The sequence below is a fragment of the Ipomoea triloba genome, chromosome 12 (assembly GCF_003576645.1).
Source record: "Ipomoea triloba cultivar NCNSP0323 chromosome 12, ASM357664v1".
NCBI classification, from domain to species: Eukaryota; Viridiplantae; Streptophyta; class Magnoliopsida; order Solanales; family Convolvulaceae; genus Ipomoea; species Ipomoea triloba.
In genome coordinates, this window is record NC_044927.1 from 5,299,849 (window position 1) to 5,326,747 (window position 26,899).

Consider the following 26,899-nt stretch of genomic DNA (forward strand, 5'->3'; position numbering starts at 1 on the left):
CTTTGGACAATGGATAATGGCAACCCCACATCACTCAGGCCTGTAGATTGTGTAGAGTAATTGTAGTCTATTATTATTATTATTACTCGGCTACCTAGACGGTACCCCGCGCCTACCGGATGTCTAGACTAGTGCCTTCTGCAACATTGATTATTATTGCATACCAGTTACTAGTTTGTTATCATTCTCTGCTACCTTACACCAAACACAAATTGCCTAATGAACTGTGCATTCATTTAGATAGAGCATCATACATATTTATCAAGTTGGCTCATATGAAAACCCATTTCATCCTTGTCAAGTTCATTCTCGTTTTATTTAACATGAATGAAGAATTAAAATCCAATCCTTGTGGCACTGGGAAATGTTGAGCTGCTGGCATGAGAAATAAACGCAACATCTTCATCTTCATCTTCGCCAACAATTATCCAATTTCTTGAAGTCCCTCAGGTCCAGTTATTGGTAACTTGTGATCCTGACCCCCCTCCACGCCGTTTTTCTGCAAATTCATTTCCAGAATTACATAAAATAAATGGCTTTTCAATTGAAGACAGACAGACAGACGACAGAAGGAATGAATTTAGAATTGTACCATTAGTGTTGCCATGCTTATGAAACGGCCAAAGATTTACTAATCGCTCGAGCACTGCAGCACTTTTCAAGAAGTAGCCTGAAAATCCTTGCGGTGTTGATGGTGGCGGGAAATCCTCAGCCGGCATCGCAAATGGACGCATCATCTTCTCCAACTTCTCCAGTGTTAGATATGACCCCATTTCTTGAAGCCTCTCAGGTCCCATTATTGCCAACTTGTGCTCCTGATACCATGAAGTAGCCTCCAACTCCAACTCGTTTTCCTGCAACAATTACATACATCAATTGTTCCTTACAAAGAAAACCCCCCACCCCCACCCCTATGAATAAAATGCCTTACTTCCAATGCCGATATATCTGCACCACGGCTAAATGCCATTTCAATGCGATACCTTTTCGGGTTTTCTAGTGCCAACTGCACACAAATAACACAATCATGAAATGAAGAATTACCTATACACGGGGGTAACCCCAGCCAAACTAACTAATGATACAAACTTGTAACTACAAGGTCACGAGTTCAAATCTCAGCCCTCTTGATTTGAGCCAATCAGTTATGGAGTTAGTTTCCTCCTTGTGGTCCTTTGTTGAGTTTACCTAGTACACACTCTCGAGTAGTGGCTGTGGGTTTCAACATTACAGAAATACTAACCTCTGTGTTCTCAAACATCCTTAAAACAATGTAGCTCATGTAGTCAAGCTCCTTTGTTGTAAATAATTTCTCCAAAGCACTATTACAAACAAGGCTTCCCTCTCCTTGAAGAGATTCATCCAGGTTGCAATAACGCAACACATTCATTAAAGAATGAATATGAGACTCCTGCCAATAGTCAATAGATACAGATGGTTGACAAATGTATGAAAATATTAACAGCAATATAATACACCTAATCGAAGTACTCACTGATGTAAAGTAAAGGCGCGTCCTGACATGCCGCTCTGGTGTTCTCACATTTGCATATCTGAAATAAGATATTGTGAAATTTATGTAATACAAGCATGCATTTCAAATTATGCCAATTTTTCTGGGCTGGGCTGGTCAAACCACCCATGATAAGTACTTTTTTGGAGATCGAGTTGGTGATTATCTCATATATATATTATACTTACTTTGGGTCCAAGCGATACTTGGTCTCCTTATCATCATCATCATCCTGATCTGCTGATGACATATCACTAGCAAGGCTAGTAGTTCTTCTAAGGTCTTCAGTTTTTGCGTGAGGCTTGAGAAGATACTCTGCAAATTCTTTACCAGTCTTACCAACTAGTGAATTATGGTCCTGATTTCTCTTCAATTCAGCTACATTGATAGCCTCTTCACGTGCATTCCTCAAATCAATCAAAAGTTTACCCAACAAGCGCCGAGCAATCTGTAACATATATATATATGGAAAAAAATTTGTAGTAGTTATGTTCATGCCCATCTTGTGTTGAATCTTGTGAGAACCACTTCTAAGGTAAAAATTACAAACTCATTTTAGCTGTTGATCTAAAAAACGCGATGATATTTTCTTAAATATTTCAACTTTAAAGTGCACCATGCACAATGCAGATTGTTGAAGTATAAGATTGTGGTCTAGTGGCACCCGGTGTCTCGGTTTACACTCTCACATGGATGATGGGAGTGAGTTCGAGCCTCAGTGGAAGCAACTGTTGACTCTTTGTGCTTCAGTAGGTTGAGAAAGTAGCTATGAACAGATACTACATTATAACAGAGTCAGTAGTACTCAAAAAAAAAAAAAAGAAGTATAAGTTTTTCTTCCAATTCTTCTACCTACACACTTGTTTTGTACAGGATATTTGTCTACAAGTTGAATCCTTAACCTGTGAAGTGTGTGTTTTTAGGTTATTCTCTTAACTTGGAGTGGTATTTCATAATTGCCAATTTCAAGCTCTTTGAAGATAATCTTTCCATCAGAACATTGAATTACAGATATTATCACCAATTCATTACCTGGAAAGGAAAAGATCTCTAATAATCCTATTACAAAGGCATACTCGTAACAACCAAGAGGGGTTGAAGTAAGCTATTCACTAGCCGTTGAACCATAACAGCCATTTCCTATAACCAAACCTTCATTGAATAAATTGATTTGTACCTTATCATTGCCCTCAATAAAAGGTAAAAGTACTTATGTGCACCTTATCACTTATATGACAAAGATATATCTTTATACTCCTCTACTCCTAATGATTGCGAGGTGTTGAGAATAATTATTTTGCTTTTCAAATCTGTCTTTTAGTATTCTTAGGAGCAAACTTTTGTTAATTGAGCCTTGCTTCCATTGATTGTCCTAGTTGATGAGAGGAATTTGTTGTATTACATTCTTGTCTCAATGGGGAGACAACATACATATAGACAATTCTACAAACATATTTCTACATACAAAACTTTTGTGTTTCAACAATCTCCCTCAAGTTGGAGCATGTATATAGTACAGTGTTGCAAAAATCCCGTCTAGGCGCCGATTAATCCCCGACTAGGCGCTAGGCGCCGGTCGACCGCCTAGCATATCACCTTAAATGGTGGTATAGGCAGCTGGCCGGCTAGGCGACCGCCTAATCTCCGCCTAGGTCACCTAAGCACTGCCTAGGCCGCCTAGTCGATCAGTTAACTATTGTTCTTTTTTTTTTTTAATGGGTTATTTCACTCAAAACAACATCGTTTTGGGCGAAATAACCCTAAATTGTACAAACTCTAGATATTTTTTAGGTTAATATTTAATATTTTAGTATTAACTATTAAAGTATTATATAATTTATAATTATTAGTCTTTAAAAAAAATAAAAATACTTAAACAAATTTAAAAAAAAAAAAAAACACAGCCGATAAATCCCCGCCTAGGCGTCCTAGGCGCTCCCCGCCTTTTTTCAACCATGATATAGTATATGCACTAAGCTTGTTACAAATATATTCAATCCGATGACTTCTTAAAGATTTAGTAAATATATAAGCTAATTGAACATTTGAGCCTACAAAAGTAGTATCTCCATATAAACTTTATCTCGAACAAAACGGTAATCTTGAGTTAATACCCGATTTGAGAATTTCACTACTTTGGTCCATGACTACCAATTTTGCCCAGAATCATCCCCAACTATGCAAAAGTTTACTAAAACAATCCTCATCTATTTTCAAGGGTAAAATAGGAAAACCAAATCAACCGGATACCTTCTTCCTTAATTTAAAGCCGATCAAAGATACTGCACAACCTTAGGTTGCCGCACTTGTGGAAGAAGAATCACCATTCCAAATAACCACCAACGTGGGCGTTGTACATCGCCGAACCGTTTAATGCCCACCTGAAAACTAAAGTATTATCCTCCAAAACGATGCCATTTCAATCGTCTTCTTCAAATAGTTTATGACTAGAGAATAGGAGCTGCATCGCATGGCTAGACAAACATCCACAGAAATTAGTGATTTACGTTAACTTTGGGAGCATCGCCACACTGACTAAACGATAGCTGATGGAGTTCTGACACAAGTTAGTGAACAGTGAACATAGATTCTTGTTGGTCTTCCGGAAAAGATTAGCAAAGAGAGATACCGGCAGATAGACCTGGCTAAGAATACAAAGAGAGGGATGTGGATTCAACTTCTTCGCCATTGGTGAAATGAGAAAATAAAGATGAGTTATCAAAGATATGTTCAAAGACACGTAAATTGATAACCCATGGTCCGCTAAGCTAGGCTAGATTGGGACACAAGGGTAGTATGAAATCCTTTAAGTGTACCTACAAGAGTGACACCGGAAGCCTTGCCATTGGCTTTAAATCAAACAAACTTTTAATATTCAGTAGCAGAAATAGTTCGGGAACTTGGTTCTCCCGGTTGAGATTGAGCAAAACTAACCTAGATAAGCACTGGTTTCCCATGAAGTTTCCAACATCAGTCTTGTGTGTGTCCAAATTTATTGCAATATAATCACAAAATCTAGTATTTTTCTGTCCACCACGATGTCTAGTTCGTCCATGACCTCCTTGTGTCACTAGAGCAGATAGTCCAAAAGTAGACGTGTGAACAGTTGGAGTGGAGGTTACCTGCAAGAGACGTCCGAACAACTCGATGGTTCTTGGGACAATGTTGCATCCAAGGATTTGATTCTGAGTACTTTCAAATTTTGACTGCCAAAGGAGGCTACATAGCTGAATATCTAACATTTCCCAAATTGCCTTTTCATTTTTTGTTATCTTATCCACTCCCTTTTGTAAGTGGTTAGCAACTCCTTGGCCCATAAATCATAACTCAACGACATCATACCAAGATTGGTAATTTTGAGATTCACATAATTTTTTTGGAAGTGAACACCCGGCTTCCAAACAAATTAGGCACATAAGTAGAGCATGAGATAGTAAGCATATTACTTGCAGAAGGACAAACAATACCGGAATTATTAGAATTTTTGTAAGAGAGGACATTGTTACCATCCATGCAGTCTGTGCCTCAGTTTCCATCCAATCAACCTTCTCCTTCTGCAACTTTTGTCCAAACAGTTAATCCTGTTGCGTGTGTGTCTTCTTCGTCTACACAGTGGGTCATTGACTCAGGGGCTAGTGACCATATGACAGGTAATTCTAATATTTTCTCTACATATTCTCCCCCTAACCCTGGGGCTACTGTTACCTTAGCGGATGGGTCATCTGTGCCGATTTTGGGTAAGGGTAGCGCTGTTGGAACCTCCTCATTGCCCTTATCATCTATATTATACCTTCCAAAGTTTCCCTTTAATTTGCTTTCTATAAGTCAAATCACGCGGACTTTAAATTGTTCGGTTTCCTTTTTTCCTGGTTATTGTCTGTTTCAGGATCTTTTGACGAAGAAGATTATTGGTAAGGGGAAGGAAGTCGGAGGCTTGTACGTGTTAGAGCAGTCTGTGTCGCCGTCCAAAGCCATGTTGAGTGATACCTCTCCTTTCCAATTACACTGTCGGTATGGTCATCCACCATTGTCAACTCTAAAGAAGCTCTTTCCTGGTTTAGAGTCGTTGTCTACTTTGCTGTGTGAGTCGTGTGAGTACGCTAAGCACTGTCGAGTTTCCTACCCTCTTCGAGTTAATAACAGGGTACGGTCTATATTTGAACTTGTTCATTCTGATGTTTGGGGTCCTTGTCATGTCACAGGAAAAAATGGGTTTAGATATTTCGTAACATTTGTAGACGATTTCTCTAGATGTACGTGGTTATATCTTATGAAGTCTAGGGATGAATTGTTTACTATTTTTTGTAATTTTTGTGCTGAGGTCAAAACCAAGTTTAATAAAACTATTAAGTGTCTGCGGAGTGACAATGCACGAGAGTATTTCTCTAAACTGTTTTCCACTTATATGAGTCAAAATGGGATAGTTCATCAGTCCTCGTGCGGGTATACCCCTCAACAGAATGGAGTGGCAGAAAGAAAAAACCGTCATTTGCTAGAGGTAGCTCGGGCTATTTTGTTTCAGATGAAAGTGTCTAAAGTTTTCTGGTCCGATGCTGTTCATACAGCATGTTTTCTTATCAACCGAATGCCTTCGTCTGTCCTTCAAGGTCAAATCCCTTACTCCTGCGTGTATCCGTCAGAACCCCTGTTTCATCTCCCTCCGAAAATATTTGAGTGTACTTGTTTTGTCCAGGATGTTCGCCCTCAACGTGGGAAACTTGATCCAAAGTCACTCAAATGTATATTCTTGGGATACTCACATACTCAGAAGGGTTATCGCTGTTATTCACCAGACTTAGGGCGGTATTTAGTGTCAGCTGATGTTACTTTCTTTGAAAACATGGTGTTTTCTGGGAGTGTAACTGGGTCATTTGAGTGTGGTTCTACTCCGGATAATGACTTCCTTACATATACTATTTCCATACCAGTTGGGTCTGTTTCAAAACCCCCCGTTACACAGGTTTATGCCCGGCGGCCGAGGAAGGCGGTGGCACCACCAGAGCCACAAGTGAGTACTTCCACCTTACCATTATCTTCGTCAAATGATCAGAATATTCCCATTGCCCTACATAAAGGTAAACGCCGTTGTGTACATCCTATTTCTTCTTTTGTGTCTTATACTCATTTGCCGGCGTCTTCTCGCGCCTTTGTGTCTCGTTTAGATTCTGTGTCAGTTCCAAACACTTTGAGTCAGGCTATACCTCATGATGGATGGAGACATGCAATGGAGGAGGAGATGGCTGCACTGGAGGACAATCGGACTTGGGATTTGGTACCACTCCCGGTCGGTAAGACTGCGATTGGTTGCAAGTGGGTTTATGTTGTGAAGATGAACCCGGATGGGTCGGTGGCTAGACTTAAGGCTCGTCTTGTTGCAAAAGGGTATGCGCAGACTTATGGGGTTGATTATACAGAAACTTTCTCCCCTGTAGCCAAGTTGGCTTCGGTACGTATCTTTACCTCCTTAGCGGCGTCTAACCACTGGCCTTTGTTTCAGTTAGATGTCAAGAATGCGTTTTTGCATGGAGATTTAGTTGAGGAAGTATATATGGAGCAACCCCCGGGGTTTGTTGCTCAGGGGGAGTCTGGGAAGGTATGTAGACTTCAGAAGTCTCTATACGGTTTAAAACAGTCCCCGCGAGCTTGGTTTGGGAGGTTTAGCAGTGTGATTGTTGAGTTTGGTATGCAGAGGAGTACATGTGATCATACCGTCTTTTTTAAGCATACTAATGTTGGGTGCATTCTCTTGATTGTTTATGTTGATGATATAGTAGTCACGGGTAGTGATGCAGGAGGGATTGAAGCACTTAAATCTTTTCTCAAGGAAAAGTTTCACACAAAAGATCTGGGAGTGCTGAAATATTTTTTGGGGATCGAGGTTGCTCGTTCTCGGAAAGGGATATTTCTTTCCCAGAGGAAGTATGTGCTAGATTTGCTTGATGATACTGGGTTGTCGGGCTCAAAACCGTGCGAGACGCCGATGGAGCAAGGTGTTAGGCTTGCTGGTGAGGGGGAGGCCCTTGATTCTCCCGAGAGGTATAGGAGGCTAGTGGGAAAGTTGAACTATCTTACCATTACGCGTCCGGATATTGCTTTTCAGTTGAACTATCTTACCATTACGCGTCCGGATATTGCTTTTCCGGTTAGTGTGGTGAGTCAGTTTATGCAAGCGCCTACACTAACCCACTGGGATGCGGCAGTTCTTATGCAAGCGCCTACACTAACCCACTGGGATGCGGCAGTTCATATCGTTAAGTATCTCAAGAATGCGTCTGGGAAAGGTATTTTATATGCTAATCATGGACATATGAGTGTTGAAGCGTTTTCTGATGCTGATTGGGCAGGCTCATTGAGTGACAGGAGGTCGACAACAGGGTATTGTGTGTTTGTGGGAGGTAATTTGGTTTCATGGAAAAGCAAGAAACAAACAGTTGTGGCTCGATCTAGTGCAGAGTCTGAGTATAGGGCAATGGCTCATGTGGCTTGTGAGATAACGTGGATGCACAACATTCTGAAGGAGGTTGGTGTGGAGGTGATGAAGCCCATACGTCTGTGGTGTGATAATCAAGCGGCTATACACATTTCAAACAATCCAGTGTTCCATGAGCGGACCAAGCATATTGAAGTAGACTGTCATTTCGTGCGTGAAAAGGTCCAGCAAGGGTTACTTTCTATGACTCATGTCCGCAGCGGCGACCAGCTAGCTGATTTGTTCACTAAAGGACTCAGTAGGGACAGGGTTGAATATATTTGTAACAAGCTGGGCATGATTAATATCTATGCTCCAACTTGAGGGGGGTGTTAGAATAAATTGGGTTTTGTTAGAGTCTTAAGGAGTTGTTAGAGGCTGTTAGTGTGTGGCTGTCTTTCTTTTTCTATACCTATAAATACTGTACAGCTTCAACCTATCTATACATTGAGTGAGTTATACACTACCGTGAGTTCTTCTCTTTAAACATTAACAATTAGAATTTTTGTAAGAGGGGACATTGTTACCAAAAAGAAAATGGATGGCACAGATACAATCATAGAGGGAAAATGAGGATATCTGGAGATTTTCACTGGAGAAACCTGCCAGAGATGGTCTCACATGTTGGCGCATGATGTCGGAGTGTTGACGACGTGGCGGCATGTCACTGGAGACTTTAGAAGAGATAGGTAGCACTAATTTGACAAAAAATCTTACCAATAGCAAGTAATTTAAAAAAGAGGTTTGAATGAACAATAAACCTACTATTAATTTGACCAAAAAAAAATTTGTTTTTAAGTCTTGGCTTCTAATTATCTAATACCATGTTAGGAAGATGAGAAGAATTTTTGTTGTATATTACTCATGTATGGAGAGACAACATACAAATATATATACACTCAATAGATAGGCACAACCCTACAGACACAACTCTTATCTTTGTATTTCAACATTCTTCTCTCATTCCCTTGTATAGTACTTACTATACATATACCAGTTAAAATGAAACATAACCAAATAGTAGGAGAGGAATAAATAGATTGGAACTTGCTTGATAGAAGTTAATAAGATATGATGGTTCAACTTAACGGATTCAGTGGTCATACGGACAAATGGAGATACAAATTCTGTGAGGTTGATTGGGATTTTTAGGTTTAAATGTGTTTGAGTTGAACCTTTTAAGTTTTCGGTCAAGTATTCGACTAAATGCTCAAGATTTTTAAACTGAAGAACTAAATACAAAACAGACTGATACTCTAGACACTGAAAGAGGCTTACACCATAATACTCCCTGAAAGTGTGAAAATAATAAACAATTTTATTCCAAATTTACACCATAGTACAGTATGAAAATGTGAAAAGAATAAACAATTTCATCAGGCATAAAAAAAAAACGAATTTACCTTTGATCCAATCTTTAGCTTTTGCTGTGGATTAATCCCATATTCATTAGGAACAACACCATCTGCAAGTAACTGAAAGACAAACAGCAGAATCATAATTCTGTTCATTTAATTAGAGCCATGATAAATGTTATGCTGCCAATGCTCACAAGTACAAGTATCTAGAATAACATAGAGGGCTCATAACCTATATATGCACTGCTAAGCATGCATTGCCTGCAAGTGTAGATTGGTAAGACAATTGCAGTTGAAAATGCATTAAAGGTGTATTGCTCATCACTGTAATATTTTTCATCTAGTTTTTAAAGAGAGGTTTGTACTATTTTCTGACCTCATGTTTGGTCAATGATAGTTGTTTTACCTTTGCAACTTTGAAGAGTTCATGCAATCCTTCCAGTTTTAGATGTGAATTGTGCAAAAGGTCATACCTGTTATAAAAAATAAAAATAAAAAAAGGAACAACATTTATAAATCTTGAAAAATAGTTAAAACATCCCTCGGGAGACAAAATAAGATTTCCAACAAAAAGGTAAATAATTGTAGCTGATAAAGATTGATGAAGAAAAGATAGTAATGAAAATTTTCATCAAATCGTGATGTTTTCTGTTCAGTAGCATTGCATGGGATAGCAATGGTGAAGATAGGCCTTTGTAATAGAGCTATAGAGAATGGTTGAACGGCGCAAGTCATTCAAGGAAAACTGAATTTCATGTTCAGAACTAGGAATAGAAAAATACACATTCAATCACAGAGAATTCTTGAGCAGCAACTTATACTGATACGGACTTGAGGGAGAAACTGAGCAAAAAATCAGGAAAGGAAAATAGAGATCACTGAAAGAGCACATGTGAACAAAAACATAGTAAGACGTCATCATCACTACATTTATTCTTTTTGTAAGGATAAAAAGGATTGTTGTACACTTTGTTGGCACAGAGTGTTTACTATTCTGTTTCTGATAATAAGAAATGATATAAATAATATTCACTTAACTGTGATAGGTTTCCCAATCCACATCAAGAATCTCCTCTAACCAATAGTAAGATAGATAAGTGAAGATTCCATTGTTGATAACTTACTTGCTAGAATCATACACATCTGGAATTTGTGTAATGTCGAAGCGTCTGCAATACAAAAACACAGCATTAAAGATGTGCAATCAATAGTGAAAAATGGTGTCCAATACTCAATTGAACTGCTCTAATGAATGAGCACTCCAACTCTAGGTTATCCCGCCATTACTTCTTGGGATAGTGAAAACGGATATCAAAAACTTGATCAGAAGATTTCTTGAAAGCCTTTAAGAAAACCACAATAGTCAGTTATAAAAGTACTCACTCTTTGCGTTCGTTATATAATTCTCTTTCAAGTTTTCTCCACCTTGCATACATGAGAAGGAATCCTTCACTGCCACATGGTAAACCTGCAGCAATGCGATCAACGTCTATGTTCGTCTTACCAAGTGCCTTAGCTTGATCATATGGTGGAATAACATCACATGAGCTTGTCTCAGCAAGTTCCTCATCTTCATCCTTTGCAAGAAGCCAGACTTGTTGTGCAACTTTTTTAGTCAATTTTACCTGATCACAAGTATAAATTAGAACCAGCAGACTTTCTTTCTTCTCTTCTTCATTGTTTCTTCATTTAGCTTCTTCCTAACTGGCGGGTGGTGTTATTCTCCACCCGCCAGACCTGCTGATCTCCCAAAACTTCACAGCCTTAATGATAGATATCTTATCTTTGCCTCAACTTGAGGGGGAGTGTCAATAAATGAGGGATTTGATTGCTATAGATTTGAATAAATTTAGGAAAGTCATATACTCATATCCTAGAAATAATGGAAATGATTAATCAATTCCCGGTTATGACTTATGAAGGTAATCAATCCCTGATTACAAGGGATTCCAGGATTAGCCTTTCCTATCTTTTCTAATTCAAGTGTATGCTCTATCTTCTTTTTTCATTAAGACAGAAATTATTTTCCTTCTTTCTTCCTCTATATTTTACAAATGCATTTTGTGAAGATTGGGACATTCAGAATAATCTATTCAAGGGCAGGGGTAAAGTAGAATGTGGGTAAAAAAAATATCCAGCAAAGGTCAGCAACATTCATGAAACTACGAGTTCTGATTTCATAATAGTAGTTTCATATCAACTTTACCAGTCTGGGAAGGAGTTGAGATGCATTTGAAGAGACTCCAGCCCCATCAACCATCCAAGGCTTCTCTGATGATCCAGTACTATGAACTGATGTTGCTCCAGAAGTTATAATTTCATTCAATTTAGCCTGAGAAGGGAACAAAGGAATGTCTAAAATAACAAAGGAACATCAAATGGCATATGCATAAACTAATACAAAAGAACAAAAGGATGCAGCTTCCTTGTCTCATAATATCTACAGTAGATTGTGAAATTGATTATGGCTATAAAGCATGATATGAAACTTCAAGTGTTTCTTGTGGTCTAAATTAATTCAGAACAAGGGGAAAAAAAAAAAAAAAAACTGCTTTATGGATCTCATACAATCAATCCAATATTCATTATACTCAAGTTATTATTAAGCCAAGTTGTAAAATACTGTTATTTAAGCCAAATGAATTGACAAAAACTTGGATGAAATTGAGTAAATATCAAATGTGATTATCTACGTTTTTAGTAAAATTATAAAAGTCCAGTGCCATGATGGGAGAAACCTTTGCATTTTCCATCTCAATACTGGCGGTTTCAAGTCCATCCAACATAGAAGCATCCTTGCTAACCAGGGAGACCTATAAGTGGGGAAGGGAAAAAAAAAAAAAAAAAGAAAAGAAAAGGTCAAAGAATCAGTTGTCTCAATAACCAAAAAAAATAAAGACAATCCCAAAGTGCATCTTGTAGATCAAGGTCATTGACCAGTATTGGTGTCAATTCTCCTTCCAAGTCTAGTAGCCCTTTGGCAAAAGCAGCTGCTGACATCTACCAACAAACCACACCCCAGGAAAAATTCATAGTTAGAGAACATATGAAAGGGAATGTATAAAGCATTAAAGCACATGTAAGGGAGGGAGGGAGGGAGGGAGGTAGGAAATAAGTGGCGCTCACCAAATCCAAATACATAAGCTGATAAGCTACAAAACTCACCTGTACACGCCCTTCATCTGAGCTGTATATTTTAAGGTCGTGGCGATAAGTACTGTGAAGACGAAGCAAGCCCATACCTTCACCTGAAGTTGAAAATAAGAGACGGCAAAGAAATAGCAGCAGCTTCAACCAGAAGCTATGCCAATTGAAACCATACAATAGATATGAACACTATACTCTTAAGTCTTAATCACAGAAGATAACAATTAGGAAAAAAGGAAAATGAAAATTAAAGTTGATATCAAGAAAAGATAAGTTGAGAAAAAGTTAGCTTGAGCAGTCAAAAGCAAGTCGTTTGTTAAGTAACTGGAGATAATTACAAAAATTTGCTAACCTGGATACACGTAATTCCTAAAATATCTTCCCAGTTCTTCAGCCTACAAAAGATTTTTGAAAAAACACATAAAGCCACAGAAGAATTAGCAAGACTAGAGCAAGTCCACTATTAAAAAGCAGAAAATAATTTCTTCAATGGGCAATGGCCCAGGCCAGCAATTATCATCAATTCAATACACAATCACTAATAAAAAAGAAAATGATCAAAACCCATTAAACATATAGATGATTATACCTGCTTTCTACCAGCATGAGTGAGAACACCGCCATATTTAAGGATCATAAGAGCTTCTATAGGTTTTTCTTCTTCACCTTCACTATTAGATTTTGCAACTTTAACCCATTTTAATGGCTTCAATTGAACTTTTCTATAAATGCCAGAAAAATGCCCCCCCTGGAGATGGATTCACAACTTAACTAACAATAAAGTAGAAATAGAGAAATGTAATTCATATTTTATATACAGGTACATATCTTTATCAGTTTTGTAAGTGTATATATCTACTACTCAGTATTCACAGATCCAATGAATTTGATAATAGAAAGCAGAATCCAAGAAGATATATTATATGGACCTCCTCGAGAACAGCTTTAACTTGACGAAGTTTCTCGGCATGAACAAGGTCTTCTGCTTCACTATCACTTTCAGGATCAGGTCTATATAACAACTGGCAATTAGTTAAATAGTTGTAGCATATCACTTTCGTTTTATATCTATACTGTATACAAAAGCACCTTAATTTGTTCTTGTTTGTGAACACTTACCCTATATCTTTTCTTTTGATCTCTTTGAAAACAATACCCAAATAAACCCTCTTAATTATATTTAAGAATATTCTTAGAGGACAACCAATATAACGTATTCATATAGTTATTATTAACAATATAACATCAATGTCAACTCACGCATTTGCAAATTGCAATGGTCCGCGAGCATCATAGGAATCATTTTCATACATGTAGCATAGCTTATCTTTTATATTGGGGCACTTAATTTTTTCATCTCTACTTGAGTATTTTCATCTGTGTATAATTCATATATAATAACTTGGAGATTGGAGGTAATTATCAATCATAAATTCTACAAGATTTTTTGTATCTAATCTTCTAAAATTACTTATTACAGACTTATTTTGATACTAATATTATTGGAGAAATATATTAAATCTCATAATATCTCGCAAACATTATGAATCGTATTGTTTGTTTAATTCAAATTTTCAAAAATAAAATTAAATAAGATTTTCAAAATATATAGATTTTATTTCAAATTACTAAGGGCTTATCAACTTTTATACGAATCCCATAGCATATACTGAGACAGTTTTTTACTCAATAGTTGCCTCATGTTCTGAACATATGCACTGCACATATATTTTAATATTGTGTGTTATGATGAACAAGAATCTGACGATGATGTTGTCAATATTTTCTACATGGTAATGAGATAAATTTTTACAACTACTGCTTCGTAGGTAACTTATAATAAGATTGACCACAAAAGATCCTTACAAATGCGCTTATTTATACACACACACACACTATTGCTCAGCTTAATCTTTTCTTTTAAGATATAATTTTAAGTGTTTAAGTTTTTTCTTTTACCCAAAATCTACAAAATTATGGCAACTCAACTCCATTGTATAACATGAGTTCAGATTATCTTCTGCCAAATAAAAATTTAGATATAAAACTACCCTTTTTTCTCTGAAAAAAGAAATACAAAAGCAGAAGAGGAATATAAAAATATTTCAAATCAATTGTTATAAGATGAAAAATAGAGTTTACCTAGCTTGTGGCACTAGAGCTCTTGTGGCATCCAAGAGATCTTGCAATTGAACAGCAGTTTTAAGTTTGGTCTGCTAAAGGGAAGAGTGTCTCTTAGAACTTAGAAATGAGAGAGGAAGAGGGAACAGGGAACAGGCAACGGGTAAGGAGCTGACCTCAGATCTAGGTTTCCCCCCATTGTATTTTAACATCAAATTTAAGAGCTTTTCCTCAGTAACTTTGAGTTTCACTTTCTGCTTGGGAGTTCTATCACCACTGGTGAAATTCAGAAAGAATATTAATGGGCGGGGGGAGGGAAGGGCAGAGAAATAAGGTAGCGGGAGGTATGTGGTCTCACTGTCGAATTACTGCAGTTACACAACGTAGCTCTTCACATCCTCCAAATGTGCCAATAAGCCCACTCCCTTGGCGTGTTAACCCCTCAGAAGACTGAACTGGTTCATTAGCTGTGCATGTGGATATGGATGTGGATGTGCATGGCAGAGTAGGTGGAACAGTTGACGAAAGATGCGGAGCTTTTGCATCTAGAAACATCTTCCTCAGCACACAAGCAGCATCATCATAGTACCTATTTTGATTGATTAATTGATTGTGATGCAAATTAGAGTGCGTAGACTTCAAATCAAATGTATCAAACTCGAGAACAAATACAAAGTTTAATTTTCTCAAGTAATACTACTTGTAGGAATTCTTTACGAAGCTCCACCCATTCACATCACAAACATATGAACGTCCATTGCTACGCAGGAGATCAAACCCACAAACCTGAAAACCAAAAAATGTTCACCCAATCAACATGTACATAAGTATATATGTCTCTTAAAATGTCACAATTAATTAACTAATTCCCACTTCCCAGGTATCTCTTTTTCTTTAATTTTGGCTGAGAAACAAATTAAAGGCAAAATGAAATCAAGTAGATAGTTACTTTTTAAACTGACTTACAGCCTGCCTAAAGGCAACACAAACTTCTCTTGCCATCAACTTCTCTGTAGGGGTAAGTAGAACAGGATATCTGATCTGCAGTGGTAAGTTTTCCCATTACTTGCAATATAATATTATTATTGTTTCATAGAAAAGCATGTAACTGGTTAAACACCCTCAAGTTATTCATCAAATTTTCTTTAATCTTCTTCAAGGAAATAGGCACCTTACCTCTTTTCCATCAGGATTTCTCATAACAACACCATCAACAACAGGGGATTTTCTTGCCTCTGCATGTGCATACTCAGGGCCAACAGTATAAACCTACATAACAGAAATCAAACTAAAACATAAGTAAATAGAAATTGGAGGATATGAGGAAAAGCTCATGTGTATATTCATTCAAGCAATATAATGATGAATCCTGCCAAGATTAACTCACTTTAGGCAATAAGAAACTGATCTGATAGGACTATCAATAGACAGGAAATGATATGATTGTGTGTGGAATAAACATAGAAGCTGATGCTTTCATCACTTCATGTATATGAATGGGAAAGGAAATTGATGGAAAAGATAGCGTGTCCAATAATTACACCAAAGAACCATAAGAAAAGACAATTTGAATGAATATGCAATGAGAATTTCACAATGACATTGATAGAAGCTTCAGTTTCAAGCATGAATATATCATAAACCATAACAAATCTACTTAATGAATATATACAAAAACATAAATTTAGCAACCTTAACATCTGTTCCTCCTGTAGGCATGAATTCCTCGTAAATATAGGACCCCTCGCGTCTGACTCTTCTAACCTCAGGATGGAATTCACTTGAGCGGTTTCCAACCTGAATAATATATGGAAGCAAAACTGAGATGAATACAAACGCAAGCTAGGGCCAGTGGCAGGCAATAATGCAAAAATGACATCAGATTTTTCAAACGTTTCAAGAGGGTGAGAATTTCATTGTTGATAGTTTGTAGTCAACTTTGGGCGGAAAGAGTGCAGTCCAGTTCTTTCTCCTTTGTATCATTGTTGTATAAAGCAACCACAGCCAAAAATGTCTTGTCTGTTCTTTCTTTGGTCTTCGATATCTCATAATTGCATGCAATATAATAATGCTGTTTCTTTAATTTTCATGCATTCATATTCTTGGATCCTAAAGATGTTTTAATAGTCCATGGCTGAAGTGATAGATTCATTGGGCAGACTTATCAACGAAGGAAGAAGAAGCAACCGGCAGCTTAGGGAAGAATTCAAAGCATTCAAGAATATTTCCTATTTTTATGCCTGTTAAAGTTACTCTAATTTTTTCATTGCTATTTTCTTGGGTTTTTCTGTTGCCCTGCTGTGTATTAAAGGGGCCCTGCATGTGGAGTATCAGCATGTAAATTTTGGCTTTCTTTGGCAAATGAAATATTGGGAGAAGAAGCACTTCAAAAAAGCTTCAGCATTTTATTTATTGACATCTCTTGCCTTTATCTATTCCCTGCTCCTAATCGTAATCATAGGTAGATCACCAAACACCCCGTACCCCCAGCTCGCCATCCAAGTCCTGTACGTCGCCCTGTGACGCGATCCCAGACTTCCCGGCCTGTAACATGAAGCTGCCAGTAAACTGAGCCAAACCAGCCTCATTAGCAGGCCAGGCACAGCAAAGCAAATTATTTGCTTTGCACACTATAATAAATATAGATATATTCAAGTAATGGAAGATAGACATGGAAGTTGAGTAGCAAGAAATGTATACTTTCAAGTTACACTCCAACTCTAGTACAATTCAAGACACGTACGGGCAAGTTATAGACTAGTAATAATATATATTGAAAGTTTGAAACCAAACCAGGTCATATAGGCTTAATTGTGCATCGAATATGTATTCACATCATATTAAAATCTCATCTCACCTTCCGGAACAACTTTTTCATTCCTCCCCCTGCTGAACTAGGGTAGTATATCATTATACTGTGGTCATCAGCTGTGCCAAAACAAAACAAAACAAAACAAATTGATTATGAATGTGGATTGCATGCACATACGCATGCATGAAAAAGAAGTAGTGACATACAGTAGGTGTTATAATTAATTTATGAAAGGAAATTTAATTTGAGATATATTTTGATGGCGCACAGGGAGGGTAACAAAAGAGAATTGAAATTTGTAGGAGCGGGTGGGTACATACCATCAACAGGTTTCTCCACAAAAGGTTTCCAGAAGCGTTTCCCGTGAACTTCAACAAAATCTTCTTCCTCAGCAAAATAATCTAACTCTTGATAGGGTACTTGTCTGTTAACACAAGCGTATTTTGGAACTGGAATTCCACACCTCTCAAGACGCTGAAATTAAGGAACCAAATTAAAATTCAATACACCAGAAAGCTAAGAATAAACTAATGCATGGCATCCTTGAATTGGCTATTGGCTATTCCAACTACATCTACACTAAATGAAGTAAAGAGACAAGTAAATCTATTATATATAGGCACACCTCATACACTTTCCTTCGATCATGAAGAAGATGCTGTAGCTCCAATTCATTTACAAGGAAAGGCCTGAATATAACTAACCAGTTAATACAAAATTACAACTAAACTTGCTTCAAGAAATGCCTCACAAAAGCACAATACACGTACGTACTGTAGCCAGATGAGATCGATGAGACATTAATTTGAAATTAAGAGCAGCACCAAAATAAGGCAAATTACATCTACCTAACAAATTAAACTACTCTTCTGTTATTTTGTGTGTGTGTGTGTGTGTATATATATATATATATGCATCATTATTTGGTCCCAATGGTGATGGCCTGACCTGGCCTGGCTTGTTGTATTCATTGAAGACAACACAACATTCTCACTTTGCTTCAATTCTCCATCAGACTGCAGAATCTTTTGTGGGGGAGACATAATTTCTAATTTTCTATACACTTCTGAATACATTAAAGAGTAGGAAAATACTTACTTTCTCAACGCAGCATAGGCTTCAGCCTTCTCCAGAGGATAACCAGTAGAATAGAAGGCAATCAAACAATCACAGATTGGCCAGCTGCAATAAATTAAAAAAATATCTATATATATAAAATAAATTTTAAAATTGAAGATTGGTGACGGCATCATGCGGTACGTGTATTACCCGTAATTAATGATGTGCAGTTGCTTATGGAAAGCTGTAACCCGCAATACACATACATACAGAGCAATGCATCCATACATAATTACATACACAATCAACCAATGCAATTTTTATGGCGAAGCTACAAACTGAGTTGGAAATTACGTAGTAATTAATATACCTCTCAATTGGATCCCCAAGGATAAGGTTGTCACCAAAATGCAGAACCTACAAGCATATATAACAAGGCCTCATGAGAAGCAGCGTATAGTATAGTATAGCTTTAAAACAAAGAACCCAACCATAAACCAACAACTAACTTCACCATTCGACTACAGTTCCACCAGGACAGACGGACACCACTTCAAATAGGATTGAGCCAATAGAATACTTTCACATTTGCATTACAATATTGCATTATTGCAGTGATTAGAGAAAAGGAATACCTCAAATTCACCAAATGCCTGTAACCTGTCCAGAATCTGCCCCATAGGAGCGGAGAAAACCTGAAATCAATCCAACCAAGTGGCGTAAAATAAAATATAATGAATGCACATCATCAAACATATGCTCATATTCTGAATAGCAATTAGTATTATTGTAGGGTGCATGGTCTGCAAAATAGCATTTTCTGTTTATACAAATATTAATCAAGCCAAAAAATACAGAACCTCCGGGCCGCATTTCACCTTCTTTTCCATTACGCATACTCCAATCTTTATCTTCTTTCCAACATTACCCTCTCCGGCATCCATGTCTCTCCCTCTCGCTCACAATGTATATATGTGTATGTAACTCTTTTTCTCTCTCTCTATCTATATATATATAGAGATTTCCTCCAACTCGCTTCACCGCTCAGAAACTGAAATAAACGCAATACGCAAGCGTCAGCATCCATGTATGTGTTGAAGACGAAAAGGAGACGGGAAGGAAGGAAAGAAAATGCGCTGGAAGGAGTAAAATACTAAACTAAAGCGCGAATTGCGGGTGAGACTATTATTGCTCTTTGTTTCTATAAAGGTTCATTAAGGTTACTATTGGCAAACCTGGCTAAAAAAAAAAAAAAAGCTAAAAGCTGAAATGTAGAAAATTAAAAAGTTATAAATTTAAAGTTGAAATATGAAGAATTATTAAACTAGTTATTATGCTTGAAAGTATTTGGTAAATTAGCTTTTTGATAAGCAGATAAATGTAAAAAGACTAAAAAAAGACATATAAATACAATTTAAATAATTTTAAATTTAAATAGATTTGTTTATATATTAAAATATAAAATAATGAAATCAATATATTTAAATAAAATATAAAGTAAGAACATATATTTGAAAATATATAAAGTAAAAAAATGTTTATAATTTATAAAATTATTTCATACAAAAATTAATGTTCAAACACAACTGTCAAAACTGAAATTACTACTAAACATAATGAAAAGAAAATCTCAAAAGGGTTTTAATGGAGATGGGTAAAGTATGTCATTTATTTAAAATAATAAGAATAAAGATGGAAAAAAAGTTAAAAAGCTACTAGCTTATTTTTGAAAAGCTACCTCAAGTAGCGTTTCAAAATAAACTCTTATTTTAAGCTACTAGCTTATTTTGATAACATTACCTAACATAGTTTATAGCCTATTAGTAGCTTAAAATAAGCTATAAGCTCTGCCAAACAGAGCCTACATCATTTCTCTATTTTTCCTTTTTTAAATTTTCCAATTTTCTATCTCCATTTCTTTAATTTTATGATTTCATTTTATAAATATAAAATTGGAAAAATGGTCAAATAAGCCCTCGAACTTTCGCTAAAAAATCAATTAACCCCTTCAACTTTTTAAAGGTGCAACTACACAGATCAACAATTTATTTTAGTGCAATGAAGCCCTAAAACCGTTTAATAAACTGCTATCACATGTCATTAGGAATTCGGCCACTTTTTCAATCAAACAAGTTATCAGCGGTTGGTCGCCGACAATGAGAAGGAAGGAAGGCGACACAAGGTCGCCTTCTCATAGGGAGAAGGCAACCACTGTTCGCCTTTCTGCTACTATTGTCTTCATCGCAAACAGAAAAAGAAGAAGAAAAAGAAAATGAAAAATCTTCAAATAAGAAGTGAATATAGGCATACCAATAAGCTAAGCCCTTATAGCGAATAGTTATTACGTGGACTGTGATTCACATATCTGTTATTTTAACACATAAAATATATTATTCTAACTCATAATGTACATTATTATAACTTATAAAATTCAACGATGTCGTTTTAAACGACGGTCTACAAGGTAAATTATTGTGTGGATCATGGTCCACATAGCTATGTGAACCATGAATGGAATATATATTTTTAATATACTAAAAGTACATTATTTGTGTACTGAATGTACATTATTTGATTATATATAAAAAATCATATACTTTCAAATAATTTACTTTATGTATACAAATAATATAGGTTTAGTATATTAAACATGTACTTTTTATTTATGATCCACAAAAATGTGTAGACCCATGATTCATACAATAATGATTGGGTTTACAAAGGTACACACAATAATTTGCCACAATATGTATACTGGGCTAAAAGATTGAGAAAATGATGATGGGCCAAGGCTAATCAAATGTCAGGATAATGGGCTGAAGCCCAAAAATAGGGGCAAAGTCAAGTAAAATTACAGTACTTCACTTCCTAAAACCCTAAAAACCCTAACGGGTCTGAGCTCCCCTTCTCCCCTCTACCTTCTCTGACGTTACAACTTGTGTTCTGCACTCCTGCCTGAAGACCAATGGCTAAAGCTGCTGAAAATCAGGTATTCCATTCTTCTTCTTGCTTTTAGCTCCAGTTTAATTTGCTGCAAAATGGAGAGAGGTCCGAAGGAGAAGAAAGAGAGAGCGGCGACCAAACGGAGGTGGAGCACGCCGATCCCAGCGCCGCCGCTCCCTCGCTGTCTCCCTCTGCCGCACAACCGCCACCACCATCGTCCTCGTCGAACGAAATCTGTCATCGGTATTTTTTTTAATACTGTCGGTCTCGTCTCTCCACCGCCTAATGGAGGTCGCCGGAAATAACGGCGCACCGGCGACCGTCTAAAAAATAAAAATTTATAATGTTAATGCCGAAATAAAGTCGGTCACTCTGCAATAATCTAAATCACCTTTATAAGGCCTTCACTGTTAAGTTGTTCCTAATTCTCATATTGATGCCTAGATAGATGACTCTGGCGTGAGCAGCAATATCAATATCCGGAGTATTAAAAAAGAAAGAAAAATGGCTATATTTCAAAGAGTTTATCAGGTTGCTTGGAACTTGAAGAATTGGGGTTGCATAACAACAATTTTGCTGGGGCGATTTTGAGTGAGATTGGGAGCTTCCTACCCTTTTAAGTCTTTTATAAAAATTTGATTTTCTATCAAAATCTAACAAAATAATATTAACGGGATTGACTAAGACTGCTATTTCAAGAATATTTTAGGGGATCTGTATACCCAGCCTACTTACCTCTAGCCTGCCATTTCTAACATATCCTTCAATTTCTCCAGCAGCTCAAATACTTAAAGCTAGGCATAGATTATGTAACAATACTTTGTGGGTTTTATTTTACATATCATGTTTACTGTTAACTGTTCTTTATTTGCTTATTTTCTTTCTAATATATTCTTATGTGGTTCTTAAATTTGGATTTTTGTGATTAATAGAACTAGTTTATAAATATACAGCTTTTATTAGCCAACACTGAATTAGTTAATTTTAAAGCTTGATTTCTAAACAGCTTTAGTAAATACTTTCAACTTAACCAAACATATAAAATTCGTTAATATTGAGACTGCACTTGAAGTTATTAGCAGCTAATTATGCACCATCATGATGATGGTGCCAAAATAATAAGATTTTGGATCACATTTGTGCTGTTGACTGTAATGAAGGATGTAGGGACTTAGATCCTAACCAGATCTTTGTTTTGTTTTTGTTTTTATTAGGTATTAAAGTTCTTGTTAGTGCATCTTTAATTCTTTATATGTTTAGATTAGAGTTGCATGATTATTTTTCAAAATCTGTTTTTTTCTCTCTATTTATTGTTTGAGCAATAATTATAGTTTGCATTGCTTGATTGTAGATAATTTGAACATAAAGCTCTTAATGGCAGCTTTAGTGGCTGACATTCTTCTATTTGCATTTTTTAAAGTGGTCTATTTGATTTTGCTATTGAGTGTAATTGGCTTGTGTTTGTAATCAATGAAGGATGTTGGGATGGGGGATCCTGAAGAGCAATCCTCAGAATCTGAATTTGAAACTGAATCAGAAGAAGAGGAAGAGGACCAAGAGCAAGTAGTGAAGTTGGCTGAACCTTCTAGGAATGCTGTTTACAATAAGGATGGGTTGCTAGACAAGCTTGGAGATATCAGCTGGCCTGATAAAGCGGGTTGGATACATAAGCTCTCAATTGACATAGACCAAGAGGGAGAAGTGGATGTGAATGATGACTTGGCAAGAGAGCTCTCATTTTACACACAGGCCTTGCAGGGAACTCGAGAAGCCTATCTCAAGTTTCAATCTGATGGGGTTCCTTTTTTGAGGCCATCTGACTATTATGCTGAAATGGTGAAGTCTGATGTTCACATGGAGAAAGTTAAGGGACGCCTCTTAGCAGAAAAGAAGAAGATTGAGGAGGCAGAGGAAAGGAAGAAGGCCAGGGAGAACAAGAAATTGGCGAAAGAGGTGCAGGCACAAAAACAAAAAGAGAGGGCTCAGCAGAAGAAGCAAGAAATTGAGTCTGTCAAGAAGTGGAGGAAACAAAGGCAGCAAAATGGGTTTGACAAAAATTCAAACGCTGAACTTGATTTGGATTTAGAAGATGGCAAGGTTTTCCAACGGCCAAACAAGAAGCGGCCAGGGGTGTCTCCTGGAGACCGTTCTGGAGGGAAGGGCAGACCACATGGTGGAAACAATAAGAAAGGATCAGATAAAAAGCCGAAGGGCAGAGAAAACAGGAATTCGAAATTTGGATTTGGTGGGAAGAAAGGCCTAAAGAAGCAGAACACTGCTGACTCTACCAATGATTTTCGAGGATTCAGCAAGAGTGATTTCTCAAGTAAAAAGAGAAGGGTAAAATGATTAACTTATAGTATTTAATAGTTTTTTGAAATTTGTGTTAGGATCATTATCTTATATTGTAATGCAATGGCCTCTCTGATTTTCTATTCTCAAGTTTCTGTATTGAACAGTGGTGGTACTTTTTATATCTGATTTGTTGAATGCCACCTTTTTGCATACTAGAAAATGCAGCCACATTCTGTTGTTGTGTATGTGTGTGTGTGTGTGTTTTTTTTTTTTGTTTTTTTTTTATTTTTATTTTATAAATAATTTAAATTCATTTTAAATTTTGTAGTTTCTTTCTTCATATACAATATATTTCAGGCATCATACAAAATTTATAACTTGATGTAGAACTTTATGCTTATCAAATATCAAGTGAACTGTCACACCAATTCGACTGAGATTGTCCTAACTTATCTTCTAATTAAAAATATGAATAAATGACTCGAAGTATAGACAATAACAATAGTGTCTAACTATAAAAAAAAAAAATTTAAAATTTACTAATAAACATCACATAGTCGAAATAAAATGCTTGAAGTATAGACAATAACAGTGGTGTCTAACTATAAAAAAAATGAGAAATCCAAACTTTACTAATAAACATCACATAGCCGGTCTATCACTTTGGTGCACTCTCAACTTAAAAATGGGCCATCTTTGTTCATCACTTGTTTTGAATGCTCTGTATATAACTAGCTTTATGTGGAATACATATGGATCAGATAAAGATATATACATGGAGTATGTACATTTTCAACGTGGCGCAGATTCTGGCATAAATTCTCTTGCGGCTGTTGAAAGACATAAAAAAGTGCACTTATTAGAAATCAGAAAAACTAAAACAGTATGCATAGAGTAAAGCAAAGAAAGAGGATAAGAGAGAGAAGTAAAAAATAATAAGATTTTAAAATTCTAATTGTATTTTGATTAATTCATTTATTAACTTTTATAAACTCTACCGGTAAAGTCAGTGTTTGATTAATTCGTTTATTAACTTTTATAGACTTTATACTCGTAATCTTCTTTTTTTTTTTTTTTGAAAGGGACTCTACTGGTAAACTACGAACATTACTCAAAAAGTCAATTAAGTCCTTAAACTTTCAAAGTTACAATTAAATCCTTAAACATATTATTTTAAAACAATTATTAAGTCCAAAAATCGGGTTGTGACTAGTAATTACAGGTCACTAGAACCTCCGGCCAAAAAACACCGACACGGTGTCGTTTGGTTCCCTTCTCCGACGCCGGAGAAGGCAACCAAATGACACCAATGACTATTTCGCCGGTGTTTTGTGCCAGAATCTTGTCGGAGATTCTAGTGACATGTAATTGCTCTAAAATAATATGTTTAAGGGCATGATCCTTTCCAACTTTATGATTTATAAAAATATATTATATATTAGAAAAGTTTTTTGTATGAAATATTATATATATACCTCTAGATGTAGGTGGAAGTACCACAATATGCATGGTTGCATTGTTTGGGGGAAGCGCGAGCCGCAGGGGGGAGAACTTGCCAGTGAAGGGATTGCGCAGGCACACGATGATGCTCTCAAGCCCTGTCAATTCCTCCAACTTCTCAGTCAATTGTTCTAAACAATGCCCTTTAAATTGGAACGATTGCCCTTCAACCGCATCATTAACCTTCCCCCTATCGTCCGCCACATAGTAATAGATTAGCCGCCCACCCTGCGACGAAGCGAACGATTCACTCGCCGATCTCCTCAAAGTCGACGACGAAAGTCTGAAATCGGTCAAATCATCGTCGCCGTCCTCCGATCGCGGCACCTTCTTCGGCGACTCAGGCAGGGTCTCAACGACATCGACTTCCCATAGAATCCAGTTTTGATGGCGGTGAGGAATGTCGTGAGTGATTGAGTTTCTCCAAGGGGGTAACCCTCCATTGGCGCGGAGATAATTGCCGTACCTGGTTTTAAGAGGGTTAGCGAACAGAGCGTTCGACAAATTACTCAAATTACTTGTGTTCGAAGTCGGTATTCATTTATTAAGGTAAACAAACATTAACAAACAAAATTTAGAGCTCTGTTAATAAAAGAATAGAGTCTAAACAGTTGTAAGCTCGTTTGCTAAGTGTTCGTAGAAAAGCTCGTTTATATATATATATATATATATATATATATATATATATATAAAATTGTTTGAACAGTTGTAAGCTCTTGCTAAGTGTTCGCAGAAAAGCTTAGTGTTTGTTTAATAATGTTCGCAAACATGTTTATATATATATATATATATATATATATATATAATTGTTAGTGATTATATATTATTTCTTGTTCACGAACAAATTGTGTTCATGAGCATGTACAGTGTTTGGTTATTAGGTGTTCACGAAAGTATTCATGAACCTTAACAAATATACACCAACATTTTCAAAAATTTTAACAAAAATCCTTAACAAACAAACATGAACAACCTTCGTTCGTTTGTGTTCGATTCATTAACCGCCCTACCTGGTTTTCAGCTTCACTCCTCGCCGTCCTCGGCTGTCTTCTATGATGGGCTCCCATTCCAGCTTTGAGTCCAATTTCTTAGGCGTTGTTTGGCGAACTCGTCTTCCCGTTACGCCCAGGAGAAATTGCTCGTCCATGGCCGTGAGGTATTTTCCGTAGCAACTCTTTAGGCGTATCACATTGTCGAATCCTTCCACGAATTCGACCGTCCATTTCGCCGACTTGCGCGTGCCACTTCGGTCTTGGAACACCGATTCCTTATCTGAATCCGCTAGTAGATATTTGTCGTGATGGCTCTTTAGCCTCACCGATTTTGCTTTCTTGAAGAATTCCATTATATTCCCGCCCGGATTCTGATCGAAAACAACAAACAACAGATTATTATTACCATATATGCATCTTCCATCTAATCTACCAAATAAAAAACCTACCTGATGACACAAATCAAAACAGATTATTATCAGATCTGAGAATTGAAGAATGATATGTGAGATAATCGATTAGCATTTCATGATGGCATGTGGGGGGGATCGGAGCCTGCAGACCTCATATGGCTATTTTATATTGTTAGTTTTCTTTACAACTTCAATAGCAATTAGACATGGAATGGGAGGATCCAATGGTTTCAGATTGAGATATATGTATGATTAACTGTATCTGTCTCAATCTCAA

At 36.7% G+C, this 26,899-nt stretch overlaps 3 protein-coding genes across 3 annotated transcripts; 1 reads left to right on the plus strand and 2 right to left on the minus strand.

Annotated features, from left to right (window-relative positions):
* Window positions 1–24: 24 nt before the first annotated feature.
* Window positions 25–19,511, minus strand: LOC115998441 (inositol hexakisphosphate and diphosphoinositol-pentakisphosphate kinase VIP2-like). The gene is made up of 31 exons (XM_031238020.1): window positions 19,340–19,511; window positions 19,115–19,174; window positions 18,850–18,896; window positions 18,519–18,602; window positions 18,046–18,109; window positions 17,741–17,894; window positions 17,466–17,536; window positions 16,301–16,405; window positions 15,785–15,877; window positions 15,575–15,649; window positions 15,309–15,394; window positions 14,967–15,197; window positions 14,785–14,884; window positions 14,630–14,700; window positions 13,417–13,498; window positions 13,077–13,235; window positions 12,840–12,882; window positions 12,506–12,588; window positions 12,278–12,340; window positions 12,079–12,153; window positions 11,547–11,672; window positions 10,724–10,965; window positions 10,465–10,509; window positions 9,747–9,813; window positions 9,386–9,457; window positions 1,702–1,961; window positions 1,496–1,553; window positions 1,244–1,411; window positions 932–1,006; window positions 593–854; window positions 25–499 (listed from the first exon to the last, which is right to left on the minus strand). The coding sequence occupies exons 1-31, from the start codon at window positions 19,421–19,423 to the stop codon at window positions 447–449; spliced, it is 3,258 nt and encodes a 1,085-aa protein (XP_031093880.1). The 5' UTR covers window positions 19,424–19,511; the 3' UTR covers window positions 25–446.
* A 1,836-nt stretch (window positions 19,512–21,347) lies between these two features.
* LOC115997961 (probable rRNA-processing protein EBP2 homolog) lies at window positions 21,348–23,962 on the plus strand. Its single transcript, XM_031237384.1, has 2 exons — window positions 21,348–21,468; window positions 22,899–23,962. Exons 1-2 carry the CDS (start codon window positions 21,445–21,447, stop codon window positions 23,769–23,771), a joined length of 897 nt encoding a protein of 298 aa, XP_031093244.1. The 5' UTR covers window positions 21,348–21,444; the 3' UTR covers window positions 23,772–23,962.
* Window positions 23,963–24,333: 371 nt separating this feature from the next.
* Window positions 24,334–26,899, minus strand: LOC116000430. The gene is made up of 4 exons (XM_031240512.1): window positions 26,659–26,899; window positions 26,228–26,580; window positions 25,193–25,683; window positions 24,334–24,547 (listed from the first exon to the last, which is right to left on the minus strand). The coding sequence occupies exons 2-4, from the start codon at window positions 26,560–26,562 to the stop codon at window positions 24,510–24,512; spliced, it is 864 nt and encodes a 287-aa protein (XP_031096372.1). The 5' UTR covers window positions 26,563–26,580; window positions 26,659–26,899; the 3' UTR covers window positions 24,334–24,509.

Excerpts from the sequence above, each read along its gene's own strand:
- LOC116000430 (XM_031240512.1), bottom strand. The coding sequence starts at position 26,562 with ATGGAATTCTTCAAGAAAGCAAAATCGGTGAGGCTAAAGAGCCATCAC. Across the intron at positions 25,684-26,227 it reads GGAGTGAAGCTGAAAACCAG|GTACGGCAATTATCTCCGCG; the intron begins GTAGGGCGGTTA and ends TCTTAAAACCAG. Across the intron at positions 24,548-25,192 it reads ACTTCCACCTACATCTAGAG|CCGCAAGAGAATTTATGCCA; the intron begins GTATATATATAA and ends GTCTTTCAACAG.
- LOC115998441 (XM_031238020.1), bottom strand. The coding sequence starts at position 19,423 with ATGGATGCCGGAGAGGGTAATGTTGGAAAGAAGATAAAGATTGGAGTA. Across the intron at positions 15,198-15,308 it reads TTCGTAAAGAATTCCTACAA|GTACTATGATGATGCTGCTT; the intron begins GTAGTATTACTT and ends CAATCAAAATAG. Across the intron at positions 9,814-10,464 it reads GATGTGTATGATTCTAGCAA|GTATGACCTTTTGCACAATT; the intron begins GTAAGTTATCAA and ends TTTTTATAACAG.
- LOC115997961 (XM_031237384.1), top strand. The coding sequence starts at position 21,445 with ATGGCTAAAGCTGCTGAAAATCAG. Across the intron at positions 21,469-22,898 it reads CTAAAGCTGCTGAAAATCAG|GATGTTGGGATGGGGGATCC; the intron begins GTATTCCATTCT and ends TAATCAATGAAG.